The following is a 25,384-nucleotide window of genomic DNA, read 5'->3' on the forward strand; positions in this document are numbered from 1 at the left end:
TGTTCAGGCGGCGCTTGCGTGTGTTTGCAACCAGACTGACAAAAATAGTGCTGGACCTTTGTCTGAGACAAATCACAGCGACGCGCGACCAATCAGCTGACGACGCAGAGAGAAGCGGACGCTCGCAGGAGCATGGACTGAGCGCGACATGCAGGGTGATGGAAGGATGTGAGCGTGGGGGAGGGAGGAGGCTGTTGCCATGGCGCCGCCTCCACCTGTTACACATCACACACATTCACGCTGCGTGGCGTCAGACGCGTTCGTCTGCAGCCGTTCTCACGCGTCGAACAGCAAACGGGTCAGACGCTCGCAGTCCACAGTGGATCTTTGACGTTCACATTCATCACACTCTCCTCACTGCACACACTTTGTTCACACTGACGGACGTCACCTGTTCCCTAATTATTCACTGAAACAAACAAACGACAACAAAGCGGTAAAAACCCCCAGAGCACCAGCGGCTCAGGACTTCTGCATTAGAAGGTCTGCAGCGGATCCTGCTGTAGTTCCTCGCTCGGCCACTAGGCGGCTCTGGCTAGACTGCTTCAGACCAGCGACGAGACACGTGTGTAGGTCAGAAGGGAATATACACAACGTAATCAGTCCAAGAGACACAAAAGGTCAAAAGGAAGGGTACAGAACGAGACAACACAACAACAACATTATAACAACATAACACAACACAACAGCAACATAAGAACACAACCACATTATAACAGCATAACAACAACATAAGAACACAACAAAATTATAACAGCATAACAACAACATAAGAACATAACAACATAACAAAAGAACTACACAACAACATAACATAATTATAACAACACAACAACTTTATAACAATATAACAACAGCATAACAATCCAACAACATTATAACAACATATCCCTTATGATCACAGTAAAAGAAGACCCCACGTCCTCCTGGTTCTTCGTCTCCTGACGTAAACGCTCCGTCTCGACGCTGAAGCCTCATAACGGATGCGACGCTGCCCACGGACGTCTGACAGCTGATAACATCAAGGTTGGCTGAGCGAGATAAACCCACGGTCAGTCTGAGGCCGGCCCACACGTGACCTTTGACCCCTCCAAGGTTCCTTTGTGCGAGGACTCCTTAAAAGCCGACCCCTCGGCCTCCGCCTTCAGTTCCTCGCAGCCATGTTCTCCCAGCTCCTCTCCTCGCTCCCTTCCTTCTCCCAGCTCCTCTCCTCGCTCCCTTCCTTCTCCCAGCTCCTCTCCTTGCTCCCTTCCTTCTCTCCATCGCTGCTCCTCGTCTTCTTCCTTTCTGTGTCGCTGGTCTGCTTTCTGATCCCACGTCGTCCTGGTTCTGAAGCCCGAGCCTCCATCCCGTGTCTGCCGAGGGTCCCGGTCCTGGGGAGCCTGCCGTGGCTGGGAGGAGGCCTCCCCCCACACCTGCTCTTCTGCCAGCTGGCCCAAAGGTGAGACTCTACCACTGGTTACTGCTGTAAAGGGCCCATAATGTGTCAACAACCTAAAAGGACCAGATCATTCATTAATGTCTTTGAAGCATCGTTTAGTTGTAAAAGGCTTTGTTCCAAAATGCTCATTAGTGTTTTTAACTCAAAAATGTATCTGGCTTTTTTCCTTGCAAGATTCAAAAGTGTGTTTTCTCCCAGTCAAACCAGTGCGAAGCGTGAAGCAGCGTGTGGCTCGTGTGTGAGTGAAGTGTGCCTGTGTCGTAGACTCGGGCCCCTGTTCGCCCTCTACCTCGGGCCTCATTACACCGTGGTGGTGAACGGCCATCAAAACGCCAGGGAGGTGCTGCTGCACAGAGGGAGGGACTTCGCCGGACGGCCGCGCATGGTGACGGTTACTATGACAACGCAAACGCTCAGAAGCTCCGTTCATCAACAGAACTTCAGGATTGTTTTCATTGTCATGAATAATAAATCTAATCTAAAAGAATCTAAAAGTGTAAAGTAGTTGAATGAAGCTGCATGTGCCGCTCACGCTCCGTCTGGGCAGGTGACCACCGACCTTCTGACCCGCGGCGGCAAAGACATCGCCTTCGCAGACTACTCGCCGCGGTGGAAGCTCCACCGCCGCCTGGTCCACAGCTCCTTCGCTCTGTTTGGAGAAGGAACCGGACGGCTGCAGGACATCGGTGCTTTATCACCATCACTACACTGTAAAACAGCAAACACCTAAGAGAAGTTTATTCACGTACAAGTACTTCAGACATTTACAGTACTACACATTATACCACTAAATACAGCTAATACAAACACATGCTACATCTGTCACGTTGAGTCCAGAAGCAGCTGAGTTTAACTCCACCGACTCCACCCGGAGGTCCATGGTGCATCTCATTATACGGTTCATTCACTGAGTAACAACTGTGTGTGATGAGGCTGTGGTTCCGCGGCGTGTGCTGAGAGTTGGAGTGTGAGACGTGTCTCCTGGGTTCTGTTCTGACTCCATCTCTCTCCAGTCTCGTCCTCGGTGGACGGCCTGTGCGTCCAGCTCTTATCTGGAGGGACGCGAGGCTTTGACCCCGCGCCTGCCGTGATCAGGGCCGTCACCAACGTCGTGTGCACGCTGGTGTTCAGCTCCACCTATCGCCATGGCGACGCCGAGCTGCAGGAGGTGGTCCGGTACAATGATGGCATAGTCCAGACGATCGCCAGCGGAGCGCTGGTGGACATCTACCCCTGGATCAGGGTACGACCCCCTGCACGCGGACCTACTGTTGATACTGGCTGTGCTCCTTAACCCGCGTCCACCCTCAGGTTCTTCCAAACAAGGTTCTGAGCAAACTGAAGGACTGTATCACAGTGAGGGACCGACTGCTGACGCGCAAACTGGAGGAACACAAGGTCAGTGCTCCGTGACCCACAATGATTCTGATGATTGATGAAGATGGAGTGGCTCCAGGAATGTGTCACTCTTGGACCCGTGTCCAGGCTTCGCTGAGCGACGGCGAACCCCGAGACCTTCTGGACGCGCTGCTCAAAGGCCAGAGCGGCAGCCGCCGAGGTCAAAGGTCGCGTGGGTCGGAGGGCGAGAGCATCACAGACGACCACGTCCTGATGACGGCGGCGGAGGCGTTCGGAGCGGGGGTGGAGACCACGTCCACCACGCTGCTGTGGATCCTGGCCTACCTGCTGCACCACCCGGAGGTAAGAGGCTGCGGTGGCAGCGCCGCTCCCTGTGAACCAGCAGTGAGTGAGTGAAACCCTCAGGTGCAGGACCGGCTCCAGAGGGAGCTGGATGAGAAGGTGGGAGCCGAGCGGGCGGTGAGCGTGTCCGACCGCAGCCAGCTGACCTACCTGGACTGCGTCATTAACGAGGGCATGCGGATCCGGCCCGTCAGCCCGGTGCTGATCCCACACACGGCCATGACCGACAGCAGGTAACGGCACAGGCTCCGTGGGCTCCGGTCTCAAGGATCATGTCCTGTTACTTTAAGGATCTCCAGGCATCACTGCAGTAGTTGAAGTGCCTTCACATTAAACACTATAGAGCATAATATTCATGTTTAGTAAGTTAGACGTTAAAGTATCGTCTATTAGTTTAGCTCAACAGGAGCTAAAAGTGGCAAAGGATAAATACTGATGTGGAGCTGATGAAGCAGTGGCACCTCGTGTTGCTGCACTTGATGCAGCGTGTGCTCACAGACGTTTAGCTGTTAGCTAAACCTCTGAGCTAACAGGGAGGCCACGCTAGCTTCCAGCGTCATGTTGATCCATCCTGTCCATCCTGTAGCATCGGGGGCCATTCCATCTGCCGTGGAACCCGTGTCTTGGTCAACATGTGGTCAATTCATCATGACCCACAACACTGGGACAAACCGGACCTGTTCAACCCAGGTAAAGTACATACAAGCACAAACATTAAAGGAGCTTCTCATCTGACCCTGTTTGCTTTCCCATCTTTCCAGATCGTTTTCTTGACGACCGGGGTCAGAAGGTCACGCCTACGTGCTTCCTGCCATTCGGAGCTGGACCTCGGGTCTGCGTTGGCGAATCACTGGCCAGGCTGGAACTGTTCCTCTTCCTGTCCTCTCTGCTGCAGCGAATGAGCTTCAGGCTGCCAGACGGGGCTCCCCTGCCCAACCTGCAGGGGCAGCTGGGCGTCGTCTTGCAGCCGTTGCCCTTTAAGGTTGTGGTGACTCCGAGGCCAGGGTGGGAGAATGGAGCAAAGTAAACGACAGTCAGGGCAAAGAACCAGGAAAGAAAGATAAAAGGCTTTTATCCAATAGAGCAGCGTAAAGGTGACTCTGATTTACTTATTAGAGGCTTTCTGACATGTTTGTATCTACGGAACAAAACATTCCTCAGTTAATTCAAATGTAAACATATTGATTCCTTTTGTCTGAGGCTCATCAAAACCAGGAGGAATGTGATGACTAAGCAGATGGATGATCGTGGCTCCGCTGCACAAACAGACAAACGGGTTCAGAATCTAACATTTTATTTTATTGAATATCTTCACACACATTTAGAACAGGCTGGTTAAGTTAGGTCACACACATACAAACAAACAAACAAACATACACACTAAGTTAGTATTACTAACAATTAGCATTGTTCTCATATTACAAGAATTTCAAATCAAAGACAAATCTCTTTGATTCTTAATTCAACTCTGCAAACAGGAAAGACAGAAGAGATTGGAAAAAGAAACTATCGATGCTCAGTGAGGAAAGTGCTTCTACGACAGAGTGAGATTTTAGTAAATTCGCTAATTTTGCCAAACACTCGATGAGAAACTGCTTCCAGTCTCCTCACAAAACATGTGAACATTGATCAAACATTATGATTCCAAAATCTAGAGTTAAACAGACCTTTGACTAGGTTCACTCCTCAGTCAGTCCTGGGTCCACAACGAATGGAGAACAAACACACTCAAGCTGAAAACTGTCCTTCAGCTTCTCATTGTCTCCTCGTTTGTTCTAAAATCTTGGCTTCCTTCGTGTCCTAATAGTTTGTTAATGTTCATCCAAAGGCTTCTAGGGTTTGTTTCCGCCTTTTTTTTAGGATTAATATTGTCTATTTAACATCCTCAGCAATGTTCTGTCACCTTTTAATCAAATTAAACCAACTAAAGCTTTGCTTGCTTGTTTGTTATCTTGGTTTTTATGTGCATGTGGGGATCAAGGACAGGAAGAATTCAAAATCACCGGTAAAAAGGTCCAGCTGACAACAAATAGCAGCTCTGGGCTGAAGGTCTGAGAAGCTTCCAACAGCTGCATCTAATAACTGGGTCGTATCATGTCGGCAAAGTGTGAAGCCAACTTTTCACCACAAAAACAACGTAAAAGCACGTAAAACCTATTGAACATCTCTTGCAGATGGATTTAAAGAATACTTCTATTTATGGCTTGGGAACCTGCAGTGATGCATCACTAGCAACTCTCACCAAAACGTACAATGCGGTTACTGACAATAGAAAAGCTGTTTGAAGCTTTTATAGATAGAAACCAGAGCTGACGTGCTGATGTGAACCCAGTCAGTGCAAAACTCTACAGAAAAGACCATTGTTTAATGTTTCATCCACTGAAAGTTAAATTCATAACAAAAACAGACAAAGTGTGGTTCCCAATGCTTCGTTTCACCCCAACATCAGCCTCGAGTCTTCTCAGCCTTCACTCAGCTGAAGATTTTACATCTCTTCATTAGGAAGTGAACAATGGTGCCACTAGAGCCAAGAGACCTTAGAGAAGATCAGACCAAGATCCAGACGTTTTCAAAAATAGAGATTAGAATTAGAAAATAGTTTTAGCTATTTTTCATTAGCCCTAATGTTTGAGATAAACATTAGAGTTCAACAGATGAGTCAACGACAGCGTTTGGGGGGTTTAACAACTCCTCTGGTGCTGTGAGGTGAAGGTCCAACCCTCACGTCCCTGAAGGAGGCTGATCTCAGCTGATGAACCTTTGGGAACCTGAAACACAGACATACCTCTGACCTCGTCTCTCCACTCATTCTAGCCTAGTCCACACCCACACAGAGCGAGAGCAGCTCTATCTAATGCTAAGTAGTAACAGCTGTCAAGTAGAAATGGCACTCAGTAACCATGGAGATATATAACCTTATTAGTTCAGGTAAACAAAAACACCATCCACCACAACATCAACCACAACATCGACAGCTGGGTGTCATCCTGGAGCTCGGTCCCTCAGTGTCGACAGCTCCTTCGTCCTCAGGCAAACACTTAGCCTGCATCCAGTCGATCAGTCCATGACAAGACGTCATCAGAGAATCTGTGAGAATCTGTGAGCTACCTGATGTCCAGATTCCTACAAACTTACTCACAGAGGCTTAAAAAAACAGAAGGGAAGGTAAGTTTGATCCATCTGTGTACGTTTCCCAACTGGTGCATGTTAGCTTCCAAACCGACCATGCAGAAAACATCCAGGGGTCATTTATCCCACGTTGACCGGCCTCTCCATGGACGCTGCTTTTGTTGGAAAGAAGTCCAACACTGGCCACTGCAACAAATGGGCGAAGTGTGGGAAGGCTGAGTATGGCTGCAGCGTGGACACGAGGGTCAGGGGTCGTCAGTAGGACTCACGGCCACCGCCATGATGAAACATAAAACAAATCCCTACGTTAAACTAGACAGAGACCGGTGGGGAACTAAATATTCATTGCGCTGCACACATGATGGTCTGTAACAGACAAACAACCCACATCCAACATCATGGGGAGAATGTGGCTACTCAGGTATTTGATCAACACTACCAGAATATTACTGTCACTAAATCCATGAAAACCCGCCTGAGAATCACCTGGGTATCAGGTTCCTTCAGTACATTCATGGCTTCAGTCTGACCAGGAACTGCTGAGGTTCACCGGCTTTTAGTGGAACCAACGTGTCAAAAGTCTCAGAGCACTCGCAGCAGAATGTAAATGAGTGGAAGATCAGCCAGTTCAGAGCAAAGCGCTAGATAAAAGCTGTAATTACTGGAGTGTAGGGAAACGGTCGTGTCCAGAACTGAGCAGAATGGACCAATCACCTGCAGCTACAGGCGGCGGGGGGCGGGACTCTTAGTGGCCAAGGTCCCACGCGCTAAATGTCAACATGCATTTATGAGTGTGATTACGTGACCCCGGCAAAACAAACGCACTTTGTAGCAAAAGGTATAAAACAATGAAAGAGACGTGTCGCTCCCAATAAAGACTGTACCATGTGTCCATGGTTACAAAGCTGCTGCCTTTGAATGACTCCCAGGGGGTTTCAACATATCCTCATCCTTAACACATCAATCACCTAAGTGGCACCAACAGTGCATTGCTTTGCTGTCAACCCAACCTCACACGCTTTGATGTTTCTGGGAAGATTATTTACATACAGACTCCTGCTGATGAAAAATATTGCTCTTCACTAACTTCAGCTCGAAGCTAATGGTGTTTCTGAACACACCAGCATGTACTACACAAATGTCATTGACAAAATATAGTGTAGCGTTATTGTTTGAGTGAGGAAACAAGCACTGACAGCGTACTAAACATCACTAAACCCTGAAGGAGCAGTTCGACCTGTTGCTGAACTCTGCAGGACGATGTGAAGTCAGTCTTTGAGCTCTGGATGCTGTTGAAGGAGGGTGCAGGCGTTCAGACACAGCTGTGGTGTCGCCACAGAATGATGACGTGATCCTGCCTCTGTTCTGTTCGCTGCTTTGTTTCTTTCTGAAAGTGCCCATTGTTGATTTCTACGTGTCAAAGCCGACGCACAGGAAACCGACTGATCCTGATGAAACTCTGCATGAGGCTGGAGTTAAACGCGAGGTCTGAGACGCCGTCCTCCTCTTCCATCAACCACCCACCTAACTCCGCTTTCCTGACAGACTTGGCCAAAAACATCCCCACTGATGAATGAATCAGTTTTCCCTCTGTCAGTCAGAGTGAATCATCCTCCTACATCGTCTCCCTCCATTTTCTAAACAGCGTATTTGTTTCCAAGCCTCCGTCATCAGACGAGACAAACGAGGCGTTGCCTGTTAAATGTGCAACTTTTTTCAGTAGCGGCCGACGTCAGACAGACAATCTGATGTTTGCTCCAAGTCTTAATGTACAGGAAACATGTCTGCAGACTTTGATGCAAACATCTTGCGCATGGTTGTATTAGTCAGGGGCCTGTAGACCAGACTGGTCCTGCTGGGAACGTCTGCAGCTGTGTGAACTGTGTGACCGCTACATTTCCACATTAATGATCGATCCTTACAGCATCACCCACTAAACAGGAGAACATCTGGCCACGTGCAGCAGACAGTGGAAGCAACCACCGTTAGCATGCTAACATAGCTACTGGCTAAGGTTTAGCTAATGAGCAGACTCGGCAGAGCAGCAGACACGGGACAGGACTACACTAGCTGATGACTGGATGAAACAATGGCTACTACGACTCAGCACCACAGCTACAAAGGGTCTGTGGACCCAGAAGTCCCAGAAGCAGAGACCAAAACAAGTGAATTGTGTGTTTGTAGTTTGGTTTATGTCATGAAAACAATGGGGTGAAGACAAACTAAAGGACAGGGGAGAAGGTTGACGTATGTGCTGGTTGTTGGTAACTTTGTGTTCTTACTGGATCCTGAAAACCAGATTGGGATCAGAATGTAAAACCAGGCAGGCGCCGTACGGGCTCCTTAGGTCGACGGGCAACTAATCACTTCAACGACCAACAACTGGTTGCTTCAATGTGAGCAGTTCCAACTTCCCAAAGACCTCGCCTCTGTCCAGGCTTCACAAGCTGTTTCATCACTGACTGACAACGGTCCAGACAACTCAAACATGAAGAAGCACTGCAGTATTTGTGAGACTGAGGTTTTACTTTTCAGAGATTCCTAAAACCAGTCACTATAGAAGCAAACACACCATCACTAATGTTTATGAGCTCCTGTTTCCTCATCTGATGCACGTGTTGGTCTGACTGACAGCTGCTGAACATGTGATGTAACACTTCACTTGACCTCTATTCACCCTGGTTTGGATGGTGCAGGTCAGTCCACTTGGTGATCACACCGTCTCCATCACGATGACAACTTTGCCGCTGTCCTCGGACGTTGGTGCGGTGCTGGAGGTCGGGGGCTGGTTACACAGTGTGAGTCCCTCCCCTGTGATTATCTGACCCCTGGCAGGGCAGTCCACACTGTCATGGAGATCAGGGTCGTCCTTCTCCCCCCCTCCTCCTCTCCTACCCTCTTTCATCCTTTCCCCCTTCTCTTCATCGTCCTCCTCTTCCTCATCTTCCTCGTCCACCCGACACCTACATACCTCGATTCCAGAATCCCCGGTCAGTCGACGATGTCTATACTGGCTCTCATCAGCTGCAACGTCATCCTCATCCTCGTCTTCATTACCCTCCTCCTCATGATCCTCCTCCCCGTCCTTCCAGTTTGGAGGCCCCGGTTCAAACACGTCCACACAGGGGGAGAACAGGGTCTGTTTAGGAGGGGACTGAGTGGCACGAGGTGAGGGAGACAGCGAGGACGCATGGCCCGAAGACCCACCTTTGTCTGACTGGTGCAGAGCAGTGAGAGGATCCAGAAGTAAAGATGGAGCAGGAAGGGAGGCGGAAGGAGAAGGAAGGCGTGGGGGCGGGGTTGGGGAGAGAGCGGGGGAGGGTGTTTGAACAGGAGCAAGGGAGGCTTCAGACTCTATGTTTATGGCCGGGCAGAAAGAGCTGGGAGAGGAAGGAGGAGCAGAACCAGAACCAGGCCTATGAAAAGCCTGGGCAGAGGGATCAAGGTCAAATACAACAGGACCAACAGCTGCAGACTCTGGGCTGGGAGGAACTAGAACCACAGCTGAGCCACTAGAAGGTTCTGTGTTCTGGCACACGAGTGGCTCACATGAGGCGGCGGCTGCATCTGTAGCACGAGTAGGCTTCAGATTTAGAATGGAATCAAGTGTGAAATGATGCACAGAGGTGGTTTTATACTGTGCTTGTGGCACTGAGGTGACCTTTGTGGGTTCGGGTTCGGGTTCTAGGCCTTGGCTCAAGTTTGTAGGTACCTCTCCCAGAACATGGGTAATTATTGTAGACTCTGCACGTGAAGTGCAGGTAAGGCTGGTAGGTACTGGGCCTGGCAGGGGAAAAAGGTTTGTGGATACTGGTTCTGTGACTTGGATCAAGTCTGTAGGTACTGCGTCAGAACTAATTGGACTTTGGCTGAGGTCTGAAGATGCTGGCTTTAGCAGAAGGCTGGAGTTTGGGTCACAGGCTGTGGGACTAGTCGAGCCTGTCATTGTGGCCAAGCTTCCACCACCACCTGTGGCTGGTACTGAGACCGGGCCAGATAGAACAGTGGCTGCGTTAAAGGTCCTTGTTAGGGGTTCTGGGGTTCTGGTGGTTGTGGGACCGTCACACGTGTTAACTGTTGGGCCTGAGGGGCCTGGGTTCATCTGGGGACACTCATCTGTGGTTATTATTTGGATGGAGGGGAGCGGTACATCAGCAACGTTTGGACTGGGTTGGTTACAGAGGCTACAGGTGCTGACTGCTGGGGCACACTGTTGCATTATGGGGGATGTAGTTCCAGCAGCCACATTAGTACCAGGAGAGGAGAGAGGCGAGGCAGCCCTTGTAACGAGGGCAACGGTAACAGTCTGGTTGGGAACCGATGACTCCGTGGCAACAGGTTCCTGTGGTCTGGCAGCATCTGTATCACAGACGGCACCTCTGGGAACCAGTCTGTCAGGAGAAAGCCGCGTCTCATTTACCTCCAAGCACGAGGTGGCGGCGGCGATGGTCTCCATGGTGACATCAAGAGTGAGGGGCGTGGCCTCGCTGGGCGTGGAAGCGTGGCTAGTGTCTGTCTCATAGGTGATAGGTGCTGAGAGAGAGGAGCTGCATGGAGATGACGGGCAGCAGGAGTCACAGGAACAACTGGAGCTACAGGAAGGAGACGCAGCACAGAGCTCATCCACCGCCACACCTTTTATTAAGGCCTAAATGGTTTAGAAATTGAACTGAATGTGACACTAGACAAGCTAAGATTGTGGTAAAAGCCTTTACGCAGAAGCTAACGATGGCATCCTGACTCTGCCATCATTCAGAAAGCTCACCTGTTGTCGGAGCTCAGGGAGGAGGGACCATCGCTAAGCGGCCGGTGCAGCAGGGGGTCGTGCTGCGTCAGCAGGTGGGGGTCCGCGGCGCGGGGGGGCTGCGGGTATCGGGGGGTGGTGAACACAGAGCTGTAGGGTGGAGGAGGGGTGGAGGGCTGAGCTGCTACCTCCTCGTACGACGGCAGCTTCAGGGACGCCAGGAAACCTGGAACACAGGAATGGAGCAAGTGGACACAAAATACGTCGTACTGTGGGCTTTTACGTCATAATCACAGGAAGGAATAATTCTAATAACCAACTGAAGGTCCTTGGACAGAAGCCAACACAGAGAGGTGGTTAAAAAGTCCAGGAAAACTCTGACCTGGATTATTATGTGAAGGTCAGCTCTGATCCTAATGCGAACTCGAGACTGAGCTGTAAACTGCCACTGAGCTGCACAGCCACACATCGCTCGACACCGATCACACAAACACACTGAAAGCAACGAGCACTGCGCTGCCTGACGCTGAGTGAGGTCTTACTGAGGTCCAGCATGGAGGAGGGGTAGGAGTTGGCTCCGTGGTAGGCCAGCAGGCTGATCTCCCTCTGCCGCTGCTGCTGCTGGACCCGCAGTTTGGCTCGACGGTGTCTGTAGGCACAGCAACAGCTGAACAGGATGAGGACGGTCCACAGCAGCCAGAACCCTGCACACACAGGCCCCGTTACAGAACCTACAGAACATCAGCCAAGAGCCAGGGCTTCACTCCAGAGGCCACTTACACCAGAGCTCGTAGTAGTAGGTGCAGCAGCCCGTCTCTCCACAGCAGTGACCCGTTTCACACAAGTATCCCCCGTTGGCGCTGGCCCCGGGGCAGTACCGCGGTCTCCCCAGCAGGGGCAGGCTGCCACCGGAGTGGTACTCCATCGCACCCCTGCTCTGTCTGGACTCAGCCCCACGCCACCGTCTCCCTCCCACCACTAGCCGCTGAGCAGCCGCTAGCCGCTGGGCAGCCGCTAGCCGCTGGGCAGCCGCTAGCCGCTGAGCAGCCGCTAGCCGCTGAGCAGCCGCTAGCCGCTAGCCGCTGAGCAGCCGCTAGCCGCTAGCCGCTGAGCAGCCGCTAGCCGCTGAGCAGCCGCTAGCCGCTAGCCGCTGAGCAGCCGCTAGCCGCTGAGCAGCCGCTAGCCGCTGAGCAGCCGCTAGCCGCTGAGCAGCCGCTAGCCGCTGAGCAGCCGCTAGCCGCTGAGCAGCCGCTAGCCGCTGAGCAGCCGCTAGCCGCTGAGCACGTGGTCCTGGGCGGACTCGCTCTACATTTTCAGGTGATTTGGTTTTTCACTGAATCTTTGGGGGAAAAAATATGTGTTCAGCTCAGTGTGTTAGCGATTAGCTGCTAACAAGAAGTAGCTTCAGGAGGTAAATATCTAATCTACATGTTCAGAGCAGCTGAGAGAATTTAACGGTGGAGATTCTGCCAGAATGACCAGTGGGTCAGAGACGTCCTGGGCTCATTGCCAGCGACTACGACGCCTGTGGAGGATTCAGGGCCTCGGACGTGGGAGGTCTGCGTAAATCGGCCTAATGCGCTCAGGGTGTCGTTCCAGGCGAGCTGATGTATCCTCTGCTAGCAAACCCTGGAGGACAAGGACCTGCTGGTGGAGCGGCACAGGATGGAGGCAACAGGAGGTTCTGTACTGGAGAGAGGAGAAAGCAGACAATAGTTGATTGATGAGAGCTGGACAGCACGTCAGACGCAGCTGAAGCGTCCACTACGAGAGGCCTGTTTGAAATTCAGCACCGCTGCGGCTCAAAGCACAGTGCTCCCTCACATGTCGCACACATGCATGTGTTCCCACCGCTCACGTGATGCCTTCACTGGCCTGGACCCTATGCAACTGCTGTGTTTCTACATTAATATGACATCTGTCTGTGCTTCAGTGACTGAAACACCTCAGTTAAAGTCAAAACGAAAAGCCTGCAGCTCAAACAGTCCCCAGATTATCCACCGACCGAGTGTCATCACTGCGCGATCAAACAGGCTTCTGGCTGAATCTGAGTTCCAGCATTGTTTCCTGCGTCCACGTCCCGTCAGCTCTGGACACACGCCCGTTGTTCCACATTAACGGCTCTTTGTTTGAGCCGTTGCTGATGGTGAACTTCTTCACCCTGACATCAGCCGCTGCAGAGCAGCTGCTGGACGCTGGCTTCCGTAGGTGACACTGGCGCTGGTGAGTCCAGACTCCAGAGCTCAGCTCAACGCATCACACCATCAACGGCACACAACGAGACCGTGACGTGAGTCCCTGCGTCTGGAACAAAGCACGAAGCTCCGTGATCCGTCAAACCTCCAGGCTTCAGGTCTGAGCGGAGGACTTCCTACAGAGCGGTGCCAGCGTGCTGCAGTGCTGCACACACACATACGCGCACATGCATGCACGCACGCGCACAGGTAAAACGACAGCCCTTGCAGAGGTAAACATGTCTAATCACCAGTCAGTGAACGCCGCACAATCACCGCAAAGGCGAATCTGACAAGCGCAGAATCCTCCCACACATGAGACACGGCGCGTCCCGGAGCCCGTGACCGCAGCACCGTGTTTATGTTGACGGAAAGCCGTCCCCCGCGGCGAAGCAACAAAACAGCCGTACCTTTCCACCGTCAGGGCGCCGCCGCCGCCGTCGGTGTGATGGCGGTCTGTGCGTCGCTGCTCGCCGCCGCCGGGGCCTCCTCTCTCCGCGTCTCCGGTTCCACGCCTCCTCGCGCTCCCTCCTCGGTGCGACCCTCCGCGAGCCCCGCCGCCATCAGCGCCAGAGCGGCGCGTCAAGCGGACGTGGAACGAGACGGCCCACTTCCGCCGCGCTACGCGGGTAGATTTCAAAATAAGAGTCAAGTCAAACGAAAGAAAAAGTCATTTCCACTTTTGACTAAAAATCAAAGGCCGGAGGTTAGAATAAGTGACCTTATATGCTCACATGAACGAGCCCAATACAGTTAATGTAATAACTTACACAAGCAGTGACAATGAAGAACCACCACACAAGTGTTCGTCTGTTAGGCAGCAACGTTTTAGTTGGAGTTTGAATATGCATATGTAATTATAAAGACTTAAACATAAACGCTTACATGACAGGCGTGGAGAGATTAAATAAAGACAGGGTTATAACTCGTCCGCACTTTAATTTCTTCCAAATGAACAAGCGTTTCTCAAACCGGAAATGGAGAATGTCCCTGTTCTTTTCGAACTCGACAGCCCGCCATTACAGCCGTGAACCAGTAACGGCACCCACTGTTTGCAGGACGGGGCCTGTCTGTCGATGACAGCACTGAGGGAAATAACTGAAATAACACGACGCATCACATTTCATTAGTTTCCCCAACGGTAGTACTGACGCTGCCACAGCCGTTTTACCTTCTGTGTGCAACAAATGCCTTGCTTTCTATAAACATGTCTCCATGGAGGTGGAAGAAAATAAATAAAACAACAAAAGAACAAGATGCACAAAGCGTTCACATATAAATCTAGTGTCGATAATACATTTAGAAGGGACGATTAAAAAAAGAGGTTATGGATTCGCCTGGTGGACGCTCTGGCTTCTGATTGGCCAGATCCAACAGGGCGCAGGCCAATCAGCGCTCATGATGAAGGAGGCTGCCGATCTTAGCAACAAGAGAGCGTTTTTATTTTTTAGACTGAGGAAGAGTTTGTAATTTCTGTCTATATACAATAATACAGTTTGGCAAGATGAGCAAAACAAAAAAGATTGTTTTGTTTCATTACCTATTTTACTTTGTCTCACTTTGTTCTTTTCTCCTTTCTGTCCTGTAGTGTCCTTTTAACGGCATTATTTTTTTCTTAGACGGTTTTGTTTTCTATATTTAGGGTATAAATTATTTAATAAATAAAATAATAAATGCAGAGGTTTGAAATGTGTTTAGCATGTATTAGTTTTATATAGTGGTATTTTTTTATTATTTCTAAAAAGCTGCAGTGCAGTAATTACAGTAACTTAAAATTAAAAAGGGCACTGCACTAATCTGCAGGATAATGTTAATTTTTCATTTATGTGTCCAAGATCATGATTAGAACTTCATATACGTACAGTGTGAAACCCAGACTTTTCCTCGTATCGTGTTTCCCTCTGGTGGTTGCAGAACGTTCTGCACTGAAAGTTATGGAGAAGGAGTCATTTTCAGGATAATAACTAAATAATAATGTCGATTTACGGTGCAGTTGTAAAGTAACGCTTCAACTGCCATTACTAATTTTCCAACTTTTAATTATACAAATGTTTAATCAAGCAGAATATTGTTTCTTAAGTTGGTGTAACAATACAACACTATTAAAGTACAACACTTCCTTAAGTACAGTAATCGCGAACAGAAAGTACCTCGAACCGAAACGAAACGCTACTCGAGTCACGTGACCTCACTGCGCATGCCTGCGGCTCGTGTAACCTAGGTTTCTTCACCGGACTCGGCCGTGGACGCTTCCGCAGCTGACGCTCGAGCCAAGCGCACGTGCTCCAGGCGCCTCCCGCGGCAGCAGCTCGTGTTTGCTCCCGGCAGAGGCAAACGCCTTCCTTTCCGTTTGCTGGTTTCGTTTGTCAGTTAGTTCAGCATGAAAGCCCCGTTAGCGGCGTTTCACTGCGGTCCAGTGAGCCGTCGTTCGTTCATCCGTCGTTCAGCCGCGCTTCAGAAACGTCTTGCGCCCGTATTACGCGCTTTACAGCAGAGAACAAAACACGCTCGTCGCGACTTCCTCTTTTCATAGCGACACGTCTGGTCTGTTCAAAATATTGAAAAATACGAAACAAAATATTGCATATATAGAAAAACTGTCGCCTAATGAAGATCTGTATACTTTTACTGTAAAATTAAGCATTTATTATTATTTAAAACTACCATGTCATACTGTGAAACTTTTATAATTAATAACTTAACTTTGGTGCATAGTTCCAGGCTCAGACCACTTTCCCCTTGTTCTACTAGAGGTGTACTATTACCCCACAAAGATTTGTGTATTTTTACTGTATAGTTTTGGATTTATTAGTATTCAAAACTACCAGTTCATACTGTAATACAGTCAACTTTGATCATTAATAACTTGACTTTGGTGCATAGTTCCAGGCTCAGACCACTTTCCCCTTGTTCTACTAGAAGTGTACTATCACCACACAAAGATTCATGTATTTTTACTGTATAGTTTATGATTTATTAGTATTCAAAACTACCATGTCATACTGTAACTGTATGGGCCGTATAGTCAACTTTAATCGTTAATAAGTAGACTTTGGTGCATAGTTCCAGGCCCAGACCACTTTCCCCTTGTTCTACTAGATGTGTACTATTACCCCACAAAGATCTGTATATTTTTACTGTATAGTTTTGGATTTATTAGTACTCAAAACTACCAGTTCATACTGTAATACAGTCAACTTTGATCATTAATAACTTGACTTTGGTGCATAGTTCCAGGCTCAGACCACTTTCCTCTTGTTCTACTAGAGGTGTACTATTACCCCACAAAGATCTGTATATTTTTACTGTATAGTTTTGGATTTATTAGTACTCAAAACTACCAGTTCATACTGTAACTGTATAGGCCGTATAGTCAACTTTAATGATCAATAACTTGACTTTGGTGCATAGTTCCAGGCCCAGACCACTTTCCCCTTGTTCTACTAGATGTGTACTATCACCACACAAAGATTCATGTATTTTTACTGTATAGTTTAGGATTTATTAGTACTTGAAAGTACTATGTCATACTGTAATACAGTCAACTTTGATAATCAATAACTTGACTTTGGTGCATAGTTCCAGGCTCAGACCACTTTCCCCTTGTTCTACTAGATGTGTACTATTACCCCACAAAGATCTGTATATTTTTACTGTACAGTTTATGATTTATTAGTACTTGAAAGTACTATGTCATACTGTAACTGTATGGGCCGTATAGTCAACTTTAATCGTTAATAACTAGACTTTGGTGCATAGTTCCAGGCTCAGACCACTTTCCCCTTGTTCTACTAGATGTGTACTATCACCCCACAAAGATTCGTGTATTTTTACTGTATAGTTTTGGATTTATTAGTATTCAAAACTACCATGTCATACTGTAATACTCTATGGGCCTTAGATTCAACTATGATGATGAATAACTTGACTTTAGTGCATAGTTCCAGGCCCAGATTATGCTACTTTTCATATAAAAAACTGTGAGTGAGACTAAGCACACACACATTAAATCCTTTTATTACCATCTGTTAGGACTCCAAAGTGTGACTTTTAATATTGAAACTAAATGTTTAATGTTTAATATAAAGTCATTGAACAGTCAAAAACTGAATATTTATGTGTGAAACATACATTAACGTGGTGGAGGAGTTTGTGTGCCTGAATGACCCCGGGAGCTATGTTGTCGGGGGCTAAATGCCCCTGGTAGGGTCTCCCAAGGCAAACAGGTCCTGGGCTGGGCTGAACTGGAGGAAGTGTCCGGAGAGAGGGAAGTTTGGAGTTTGCTTAGACTGTTGCCCCCGCGACCCACCCCAAGAAAAAGCGGTTGAAAATGGATGGATACTGAAATCGTTATTTGTTCTCATTAAACCATTTCCCATGTCTGGAGTTTGTTTTATCAAAGTTATTGCCGTCTCTGTTCTTACACATTGTAATATCTAGTTTTGAACACTAAAATGTAAATACAAAATGTATATAACCAAATATTCAGGATTACATTTAATGCAATTATTCTCTCTTCACAATACAGACTTAAAACAATAAAAAAGAAAGTTACACACTACACTGTTTGTAGTGCAGTACTTATTGGTTTTATGCTTGACTGTAAGGGCCATATTTCGGCATAACATGGTACTACTAAAATCCTAAACTATACAGTAAAAGTACACAGATCTTTGTGGGGTGATAGTACATCTCTAGTAGATCAGGGGGAATGTGGTCTGAGCCTGGAACTATGCATTAAAGTCTAGTTATTGATTATCAAAGTTGACTGTATTACAGTATGACATAGTACTTTCAAGTACTAATAAATCCAAAACTATACAGTAAAAATACACGAATCTTTGTGTGATGATAGTACACATCTAGTAGAACAAGGGGAAAGTGGTCTGAGCTTGGAACTATGCACCAAAGTCTAGTTATTAACGATTAAAGTTGACTATACGGCCCATACAGTTACAGTATGACATGGTAGTTTTGAATACTAATAAATCCAAAACTATACAGTAAAAATACACGAATCTTTGTGGGGTGATAGTACATCTCTAGTAGATCAGGGGGAAAGTGGTCTGGGCCTGGAACTATGCACCAAAGTCAAGTTATTGATCATTAAAGTTGACTATACGGCCTATACAGTTACAGTATGAACTGGTAGTTTTGAGTACTAATAAATCCAAAACTATACAGTAAAAATATACAGATCTTTGTGGGGTAATAGTACACCTCTAGTAGAACAAGAGGAAAGTGGTCTGAGCCTGGAACTATGCACCAAAGTTAAGTTATTAATGATCAAAGTTGACTGTATTACAGTATGACATAGTACTTTCAAGTACTGCTAAATCCAAAACTATACAGTAAAAATACACGAATCTTTGTGTGATGATAGTACACATCTAGTAGAACAAGGGGAAAGTGGTCTGGGCCTGGAACTATGCACCAAAGTCTACTTATTAACGATTAAAGTTGACTATACGGCCCATACAGTTACAGTATGACATGGTAGTTTTGAATACTAATAAATCATAAACTATACAGTAAAAATACATGAATCTTTGTGTGGTGATAGTACACTTCTAGTAGAACAAGGGGAAAGTGGTCTGAGCCTGGAACTATGCACCAAAGTCAAGTTATTAATGATCAAAGTTGACTGTATTACAGTATGACATGGTAGTTTTGAATACTAATAAATCCAAAACTATACAGTAAAAATACACAAATCTTTGTGGGGTAATAGTACACCTCTAGTAGAACAAGGGGAAAGTGGTCTGAGCCTGGAACTATGCACCAAAGTTAAGTTATTAATTATAAAAGTTTCACAGTATGACATGGTAGTTTTAAATAATAATAAATGCTTAATTTTACAGTAAAAGTACACAGATCTTCATTAGGCGACAGTTTTTCTATATATGCAATATTTTGTTTCGTATTTTTCAATATTTTGAACAGACCAGACGTGTCGCTATGAAAAGAGGAAGTCGCGACGAGCGTGTTTTGTTCTCTGCTGTAAAGCGCGTAATACGGGCGCAAGACGTTTCTGAAGCGCGGCTGAACGACGGATGAACGAACGACGGCTCACTGGACCGCAGTCGGCGTTTCGCCTCCTCTGTGTCTGTTTCCTGCTGTTTGTCGTCTCTTCGGCCGCAGGTCAGTGTCTTTGCATGTGTGTGAGTAGTGATTTCGCCGTCACACAGACGTGAAAACATCTGCTGAACGAGGGATTTCTGCCACTGCTGCTGGATTTACATAAAAAGTCAACATTGAAGATGGTGTCGTATTGAGTCCTGTTACTGGTAAAGATCTGATGAACAGACGGCATTTACAGCTTCTAATCAGCACGTTAAGCATAACAATTTAAGCAGATTGATGATAAACTTTTCTCTTGGTTGCCTAGCAACGGGTGTGCTAGTCCAGTGGACCTTACTGCAACCTGACACACTGGAGTTGTTTTGTCTGTCAGTTTCCTGGAAACCATGTGATCAGCAGGTTTCATCCACATGTGAAACCTGAGTCTGAGCTGAGGAGTGAAAGTGAAATTACTTTCAGTTCATGACAGGCGGTAAATATATTCAAAGTCTGAGCTGTGAAAAAGACATAATAATATTAATAATTCTGGTCATATTACCAAGATGAAGGAGCTTGTGACAGTGAGGATGACTGTTCATCTGTAGGTCAGTTAATTCATTTTGTGGTTGTTTCATTGAGTTGTAGGAACCAACAGGAGCCTCTGGCTACAGCTCCTGTACATTCAGACTGATCTGTTTGTGAACCTGCAGGTAAACTGCTACAGAGCGGTCAGGACGTGGTGCTGCCGTGTGGGTGGTGGGTGGAGCCCACGCCGCACGCGTCACTGCGGTGGAGTGGACGGAGGAGGACGCGTCGCAGCGCACGGTTCACGCGGAGCGCGACGGACGAGAGGAGGAGAAGGATCCAAAGCAGAGCAGAACCGCTGCGCTGGACGGCGCCTACAGGTCAGCGGGTCGGGCCGGACCGACCGCACACTGAGCTCTGAGGACCTGCGTCTGTGCTGAAGGTGCGTCTGTGTGAGCGGAGCAGCAGCAGATGAAGTGTCCGTCACACTCGTTGGTGGTGAGTTGAACATATTCAAATGCTAAAAGTGGTGATGCCCAGAGGGTGAGGGAGTGATTCTGTGCAGCTGAGGCGCCTGACGTCAGCGTGGTTCTGCTGTGGGGTCCGGTCCTGGACGCGCTGGTGCGCTGGGAGTCTGGAGGCAGGGTTCAGGAGCTACGCGTCTGTGCAGCGGGTCGACGGCGAGCAGCTCAGCGGCGTCAGGGCCGAGCTGGACGGAGCGGCAGCTTCAGGTGAAGGAGGAGCAGGAGGAGGAGCAGGAGGAGGAGGAGGAGCAGGAGGAGGAGGAGCAGGGCTGGTTCCAGCGCTCACACAGAGCTGATGACTCCTCTGCTCCCACAGGAAACGTGAGCGTCATCTGTAGAGACACCTGGAACCAGTGTGAAGGAGAGTTCCCATCACGGGTGCTGGTTTCACTGGTTCTGAGCACAGACCCTGCATGTATCACCTTCCTTCAGCAGTGAAGTAAACGCTCACTTTCAGACGCCCTCCTTCCTGTGGAGGCCGTCGTCCTGGCTCTGGTCGCTGTGGTTTTTCTGGTTCCACAGAGATGATGGAGAGGCTGCGGGCGCTGCTGCAGCGACAGATTCTGTCCATTCTGACAGATTCCAGGTTGGATTCTGTGCAGCAGCTTTAAGTAGAGCCCTCATTCACTCCATTGGCTCAGACTACAGACACGTCAGCGTCATGGACACAGGACCCTCCTGCTGCTCAGTCAACCAGCAGGTGGTGAACGGAGGGGGACTGTACTGTCTAGCAGCCTCTTGCACACTGACCCAGGGTCAGCGGCCGTTTGGGTCGTATGGCTCAGGAACAACCACTGGTTCTGAATGTTCTGACAAAGTAACTGAACACGGGTCTGATGGTGTCCGTCCTGTGTTTCAGAGTACGGAGACATCACCCTCAGGATCATCTGCGATCAAGGTTAAAGGTGCTCTGTGTTGGACTCAGTCTGATGGTTCTGGTACAGGTCCGCTTAAAATATAAAGCAGAGGCCAAACCCAGGTCCTCCAGAAGCTCGAGCCCCACTTCTCGTCTCACTTGTCTTCCTGTCTTAGGTCACACACTGACTGGAGTTGAAGCCTCCCGTGAGCTGGCGAAGGAAGACCTGCAGAGGCTGAAGACGAAGAGGAACTCATCAGAGAGAACAAGTACCTACTCAGCAGCAGCTCTTTTAGCTCCTCCCATGGTTTCAGTCCGGCTCAGTCATTTCCTGATGACTCCGGTCTTGTTGTTGTCACACATGCACTGGGCAGCTTTACCTCCAGTGAATGAGGCGCTGGGATCTAACTGTCCACCCGCTGTGATCGCTGCCATCGCCTCCACACAGTCGGAGCTGTGCTTAAAGTGGCGGCTTCAGACAGGGCGGCGGCAGCAGCTTCGGGCGCTGCTCGTCTTCCTCCCACACACGAGCGAAACAACGCATCCCAGCTGAGCATCTGTGGTTTTGGTGCAGATCAACCGACGGCACCACGCAACAAAGGGGTCCACACGGCGACGAGCCCCTGGACCAAGGCGTCACCTTCCTCATCCAGCTCATCCAGACCATGCGGCGGCGCAGGTGGAGCTGCACCAGAGAGCAGCAGCCGAACGGTAGGAACGCAGAGCTCCGCCTCCTGCTGCCGCTCACGGCTCTGCACGCGGTGCTGTTTCAGGAGCGCTGGCACACACACACACACACACACACACACACACACACACACACACACACACACACACACACACACACACACACAGCGAGTCCTCCCTCTGGCGTATGAGGGGACTTCTCCAGCGGTGGAGGCCAGAGCCAGAGGTTCAGAACGCCGTTCAGATGCACTGCAGCGCGACAGAGGCTGAGGACGCGTCAGAGCGACCACGACGTCCACCCGTTATCGGCTCCACGCGCTGTGGATTCAACGGTGAATATGTATTAATAGGAGGCATTTAACAAGCTGCTGTCAGATCATAAGTTATTATGTTTGTCAAGCAAAAATGTTACATTCAGCCTGTTTTAGAAAGTGGACCAAGTAGCAGTGTTTGTGTCTGTGAGCGGATTATCAGTTCTCAGTTACAGTTCTTACACACACAGCTGTGTACCTGAGTGTACGCTGGTGTAGATCAGTGTTAGAACCCGTTAATGTGACGAGTATCAATCTGTTTGCTGTGAGTCTGAGTCATGAACCTGTTCAATCCTTGTTGACTTTGTTTTTCTTTATGTAAGTGGTTGTGTTTAGGGCAAAAAGTGCCTTGAATGATAAGAAATGTATTTTTTGGTTTTATCATTTAATTCCAGATATTTTCAGTTTTACTCCCGAAAGTATAACGTTCACTGGAGTATAAATATTGTCACGAGTAAAATGTGAAGAAAAGTAAATTTTGAAAATGAAATATAAAATGCTGTTTTTTTTAACATCCTACTTTTTTATTAAGCTAGTTCTTCTCTAAGTGCAGGCTTCTGTTTGACTGTAGGTGTAGGTGTGGGTTTAGGTTTTAATGTGCAGATGTCAGCAGCCGTTTGTAGGTTTATTCTGTAACCACAGTGTCACAGCAGTCAACAGTGAAAAATACATGTTTAAGTGCAATTCAGTCAAAGAGTTGTGCAGCCTTTTATTACAGTCTGAACGTTTCAGGATTCCAGTGAAGCTCACAGACGATCTGAAGGAATCTGGAGATCTGTTAAACGAGTTTAACTTCAGCAGCAGAGAAGCTCTGTTTGACACGACACATGCATCAACCATCACAAATAACAGGAAAGTTATTTTAAAGTTGACAATTATATATTAAAACATAAATCCTAATAAAACACAAAGCTTCTAATATCTGAACAATGAAAGCTAAAAATCTAACCATAAAAAATTTTGCTATAAACAACATAAATATGTTTTGATTCAGACCATGCACATAAGATAAGTCAACCTTGCACATCTTCTGTCAGTGAAATGGAAATGTTTAATCTTCATGAAGTTATTAAATACAAAAGAATGACAAATGTCAACTACAACTAATTTTCGTGATCTTACGAAGCTTTGATCAAATTTTGAAGTAGCTTGTATTTAAAAAAGAGTGACCAAACAACTGATTATTATTGAGTAACAGTGAAGCCACGTCCTTCAGACAAACTGCTGGGGTTTCTGGGTAGCGGTGGGCGTGGTCTGTGATGGGAGGGGCTTGTGCTTGTCTGTCGGCTCAGGGGCAGGCTCACCTGGAATTGATTTAATAAGAAAACATCACTAAGGTTTGGTTGTGTTTACCGCATCATGATGGTTTAGTCTTAGTGTAATATAAAAATCTAGATGCTTTAGATCAATTTAGTCTAAAAGACACTGTGCTGCCGACCTGATCCCAAGTTTAATGTTTAGATAGAGTTACTTAGTGATGGTAGATGAGGCGTCATGAAACGTTTCGACACATTGCAAAACTGTATTGATACTGTGTCACTGAATACTGACACCTGCTGGACATTAAAAATCCCTACAGGCAACATAAATGACAGACTCAGCTGACACTGACTCCATGACCTAATATATACAATAATAAAATTTAATTAAGTCATTGTATTTTTATATAGTATTATTTCATATCTGATATTTTTAGATACAGTCGATAAAGTGTATCATAACATAAAAATCTAAGTGAACATGTTGTGAATGAAGATGCCTTTGTTTTTTTTTTTGTTTTTTTTAAACAAATGTGGTCTCTCTGCCCACTGCAATGAGGAGATCTTGCCAAAGGTTATCTAAAAACAACACACTGGCATTTTAGTACACCATTTCCAAACATCAAGAAACAAATAATGCTGAATAACATGCCTGAAGTGGGTGCAGACAGCTGCTGTTCTGACTGCAGTCTACTGACGGCCTCATTGCACTTGGAGGAACTGCGGAACCAGAGTGAATTAAATCTGGGGTCTAGAAGTGTTGCTGGGGTCAAAACTCTGAGGTGGTTTGGTTTAAATAGGAAAGTTCTGTCGAATAAATACGAAATTTAACCTGCATGAAATACTATTATTAGTAAACTAAGAGTCACTTTGAAATTAATCTGAATTCAGATAGATCAAGTGAAAACTTTTTAAAATTAATTAATTATTTTAATAATACACTTTCACTTTATTATTAAATTAAATAAAAAAGACACCTTATTTTCCGATATGAGATGAATTATAGATGAATTTGACGATGAACGGCAAACGCTCAGGAATTCCATTCGGCAGATGCATCCCGACACATGCACTTCCTTATAAACACAGTCTGGCGCGTCAGACAGTGACTGATACAGGAACTGTATCGGTCACGTGCTTTACTAACGCGATACGCGCACCGACAGTGTTTCGGTCTAAGAGCTCGACGCAGGCGCCGACGCATCGGTGGTGCCGGACCCATCACTAGAGTTACTAAATATACACAAACTAACACTAACTTTTCCTTTCCTCACTAAGAGCAGTGGGAACATTTCTGGGTTAGAACCCAAGAAATCCAGGATGATGAAGGTAGAAATATGCCCGTCTTACTTTGAATCCTGGACCAGGACAACTCCAGCCCCTTCATGGCTTTGACTTGGTTCATTTAAACCTGGTGAGACCAAACTCCTGGGAAACAAAGCGAGAGAGTAGTGAAGGCATGACTGCATTGACAGAACCTAGATAACACTGCTTTGTGTGATAAGCAGCGTGTACCTGTATGGGTCAGACGAGGAGATCCAGGCCTCCCTCCTCATATGGTCCAAGATGGCCGACTGTGGTCCTGCTCAAACAAACACGTGGCCGGGGAGGACGCGTTCCGCACAGCCCGGCAGGCGGTTGGTTTCAGTCAGCAGTCGCCGTGACAGCAGGTGGTTGTTAGGGGTGACCTCGCGGTACAAGACATCCTCAGTGAGGACGTGGGTGCTAATGGACACACACAGGGACACGTCCTAACTCTGCCTCGTAGTACTAGTCTCCACAGCTTCCCTGACCTTAGTGTGGTGTAAGTGTAAGGACCTGTAAGGGTTTGGGTAGCGCTGCCAGAAGGCGGCCAACACTGGAGCCACGGACTCTTTATGTGGACCTCCCCATGGAAATACCTCCCTATGACA

At 47.7% G+C, this 25,384-nt stretch overlaps 3 protein-coding genes and 1 pseudogene across 5 annotated transcripts; 2 read left to right on the plus strand and 2 right to left on the minus strand.

Moving 5' to 3' along the window:
• Nucleotides 1-604: 604 nt before the first annotated feature.
• LOC114851252 (steroid 17-alpha-hydroxylase/17,20 lyase) lies at nt 605-5,076 on the plus strand. Of its 3 annotated transcripts, none has more exons than XM_055514398.1 (9): nt 605-1,441; nt 1,706-1,826; nt 1,989-2,151; nt 2,455-2,684; nt 2,768-2,839; nt 2,927-3,142; nt 3,206-3,375; nt 3,729-3,832; nt 3,904-5,076. In XM_055514398.1, the coding sequence occupies exons 1-9, from the start codon at nt 1,161-1,163 to the stop codon at nt 4,167-4,169; spliced, it is 1,623 nt and encodes a 540-aa protein (XP_055370373.1). In that variant the 5' UTR covers nt 605-1,160; the 3' UTR covers nt 4,170-5,076. The 3 variants fall into 3 exon arrangements, with proteins under 3 accessions (XP_055370373.1, XP_028998803.1, XP_028998804.1); XM_029142970.3 differs by having other exon boundaries at nt 614-1,441; nt 2,753-2,839; XM_029142971.3 differs by having other exon boundaries at nt 619-1,441; nt 1,989-2,127; nt 2,753-2,839.
• Nucleotides 4,420-12,083, minus strand: LOC114851241 (uncharacterized). The gene is made up of 4 exons (XM_029142955.3): nt 11,796-12,083; nt 11,558-11,719; nt 11,037-11,241; nt 4,420-10,863 (listed from the first exon to the last, which is right to left on the minus strand). The coding sequence occupies exons 1-4, from the start codon at nt 11,938-11,940 to the stop codon at nt 8,985-8,987; spliced, it is 2,391 nt and encodes a 796-aa protein (XP_028998788.1). The 5' UTR covers nt 11,941-12,083; the 3' UTR covers nt 4,420-8,984.
• Nucleotides 12,084-20,758: 8,675 nt separating this feature from the next.
• LOC114851292 (uncharacterized) lies at nt 20,759-22,900 on the plus strand. Its single transcript, XM_029143048.3, has 2 exons — nt 20,759-21,302; nt 21,391-22,900. The coding sequence occupies exons 1-2, from the start codon at nt 21,020-21,022 to the stop codon at nt 21,765-21,767; spliced, it is 660 nt and encodes a 219-aa protein (XP_028998881.1). The 5' UTR covers nt 20,759-21,019; the 3' UTR covers nt 21,768-22,900.
• Nucleotides 22,897-25,380, minus strand: LOC114843932 (PRELI domain-containing protein 1, mitochondrial-like; annotated as a pseudogene).
• Nucleotides 25,381-25,384: the final 4 nt, after the last annotated feature.

This window comes from Betta splendens, chromosome 2 (genome assembly GCF_900634795.4).
Source record: "Betta splendens chromosome 2, fBetSpl5.4, whole genome shotgun sequence".
Lineage (NCBI taxonomy): Eukaryota > Metazoa > Chordata > Actinopteri > Anabantiformes > Osphronemidae > Betta > Betta splendens.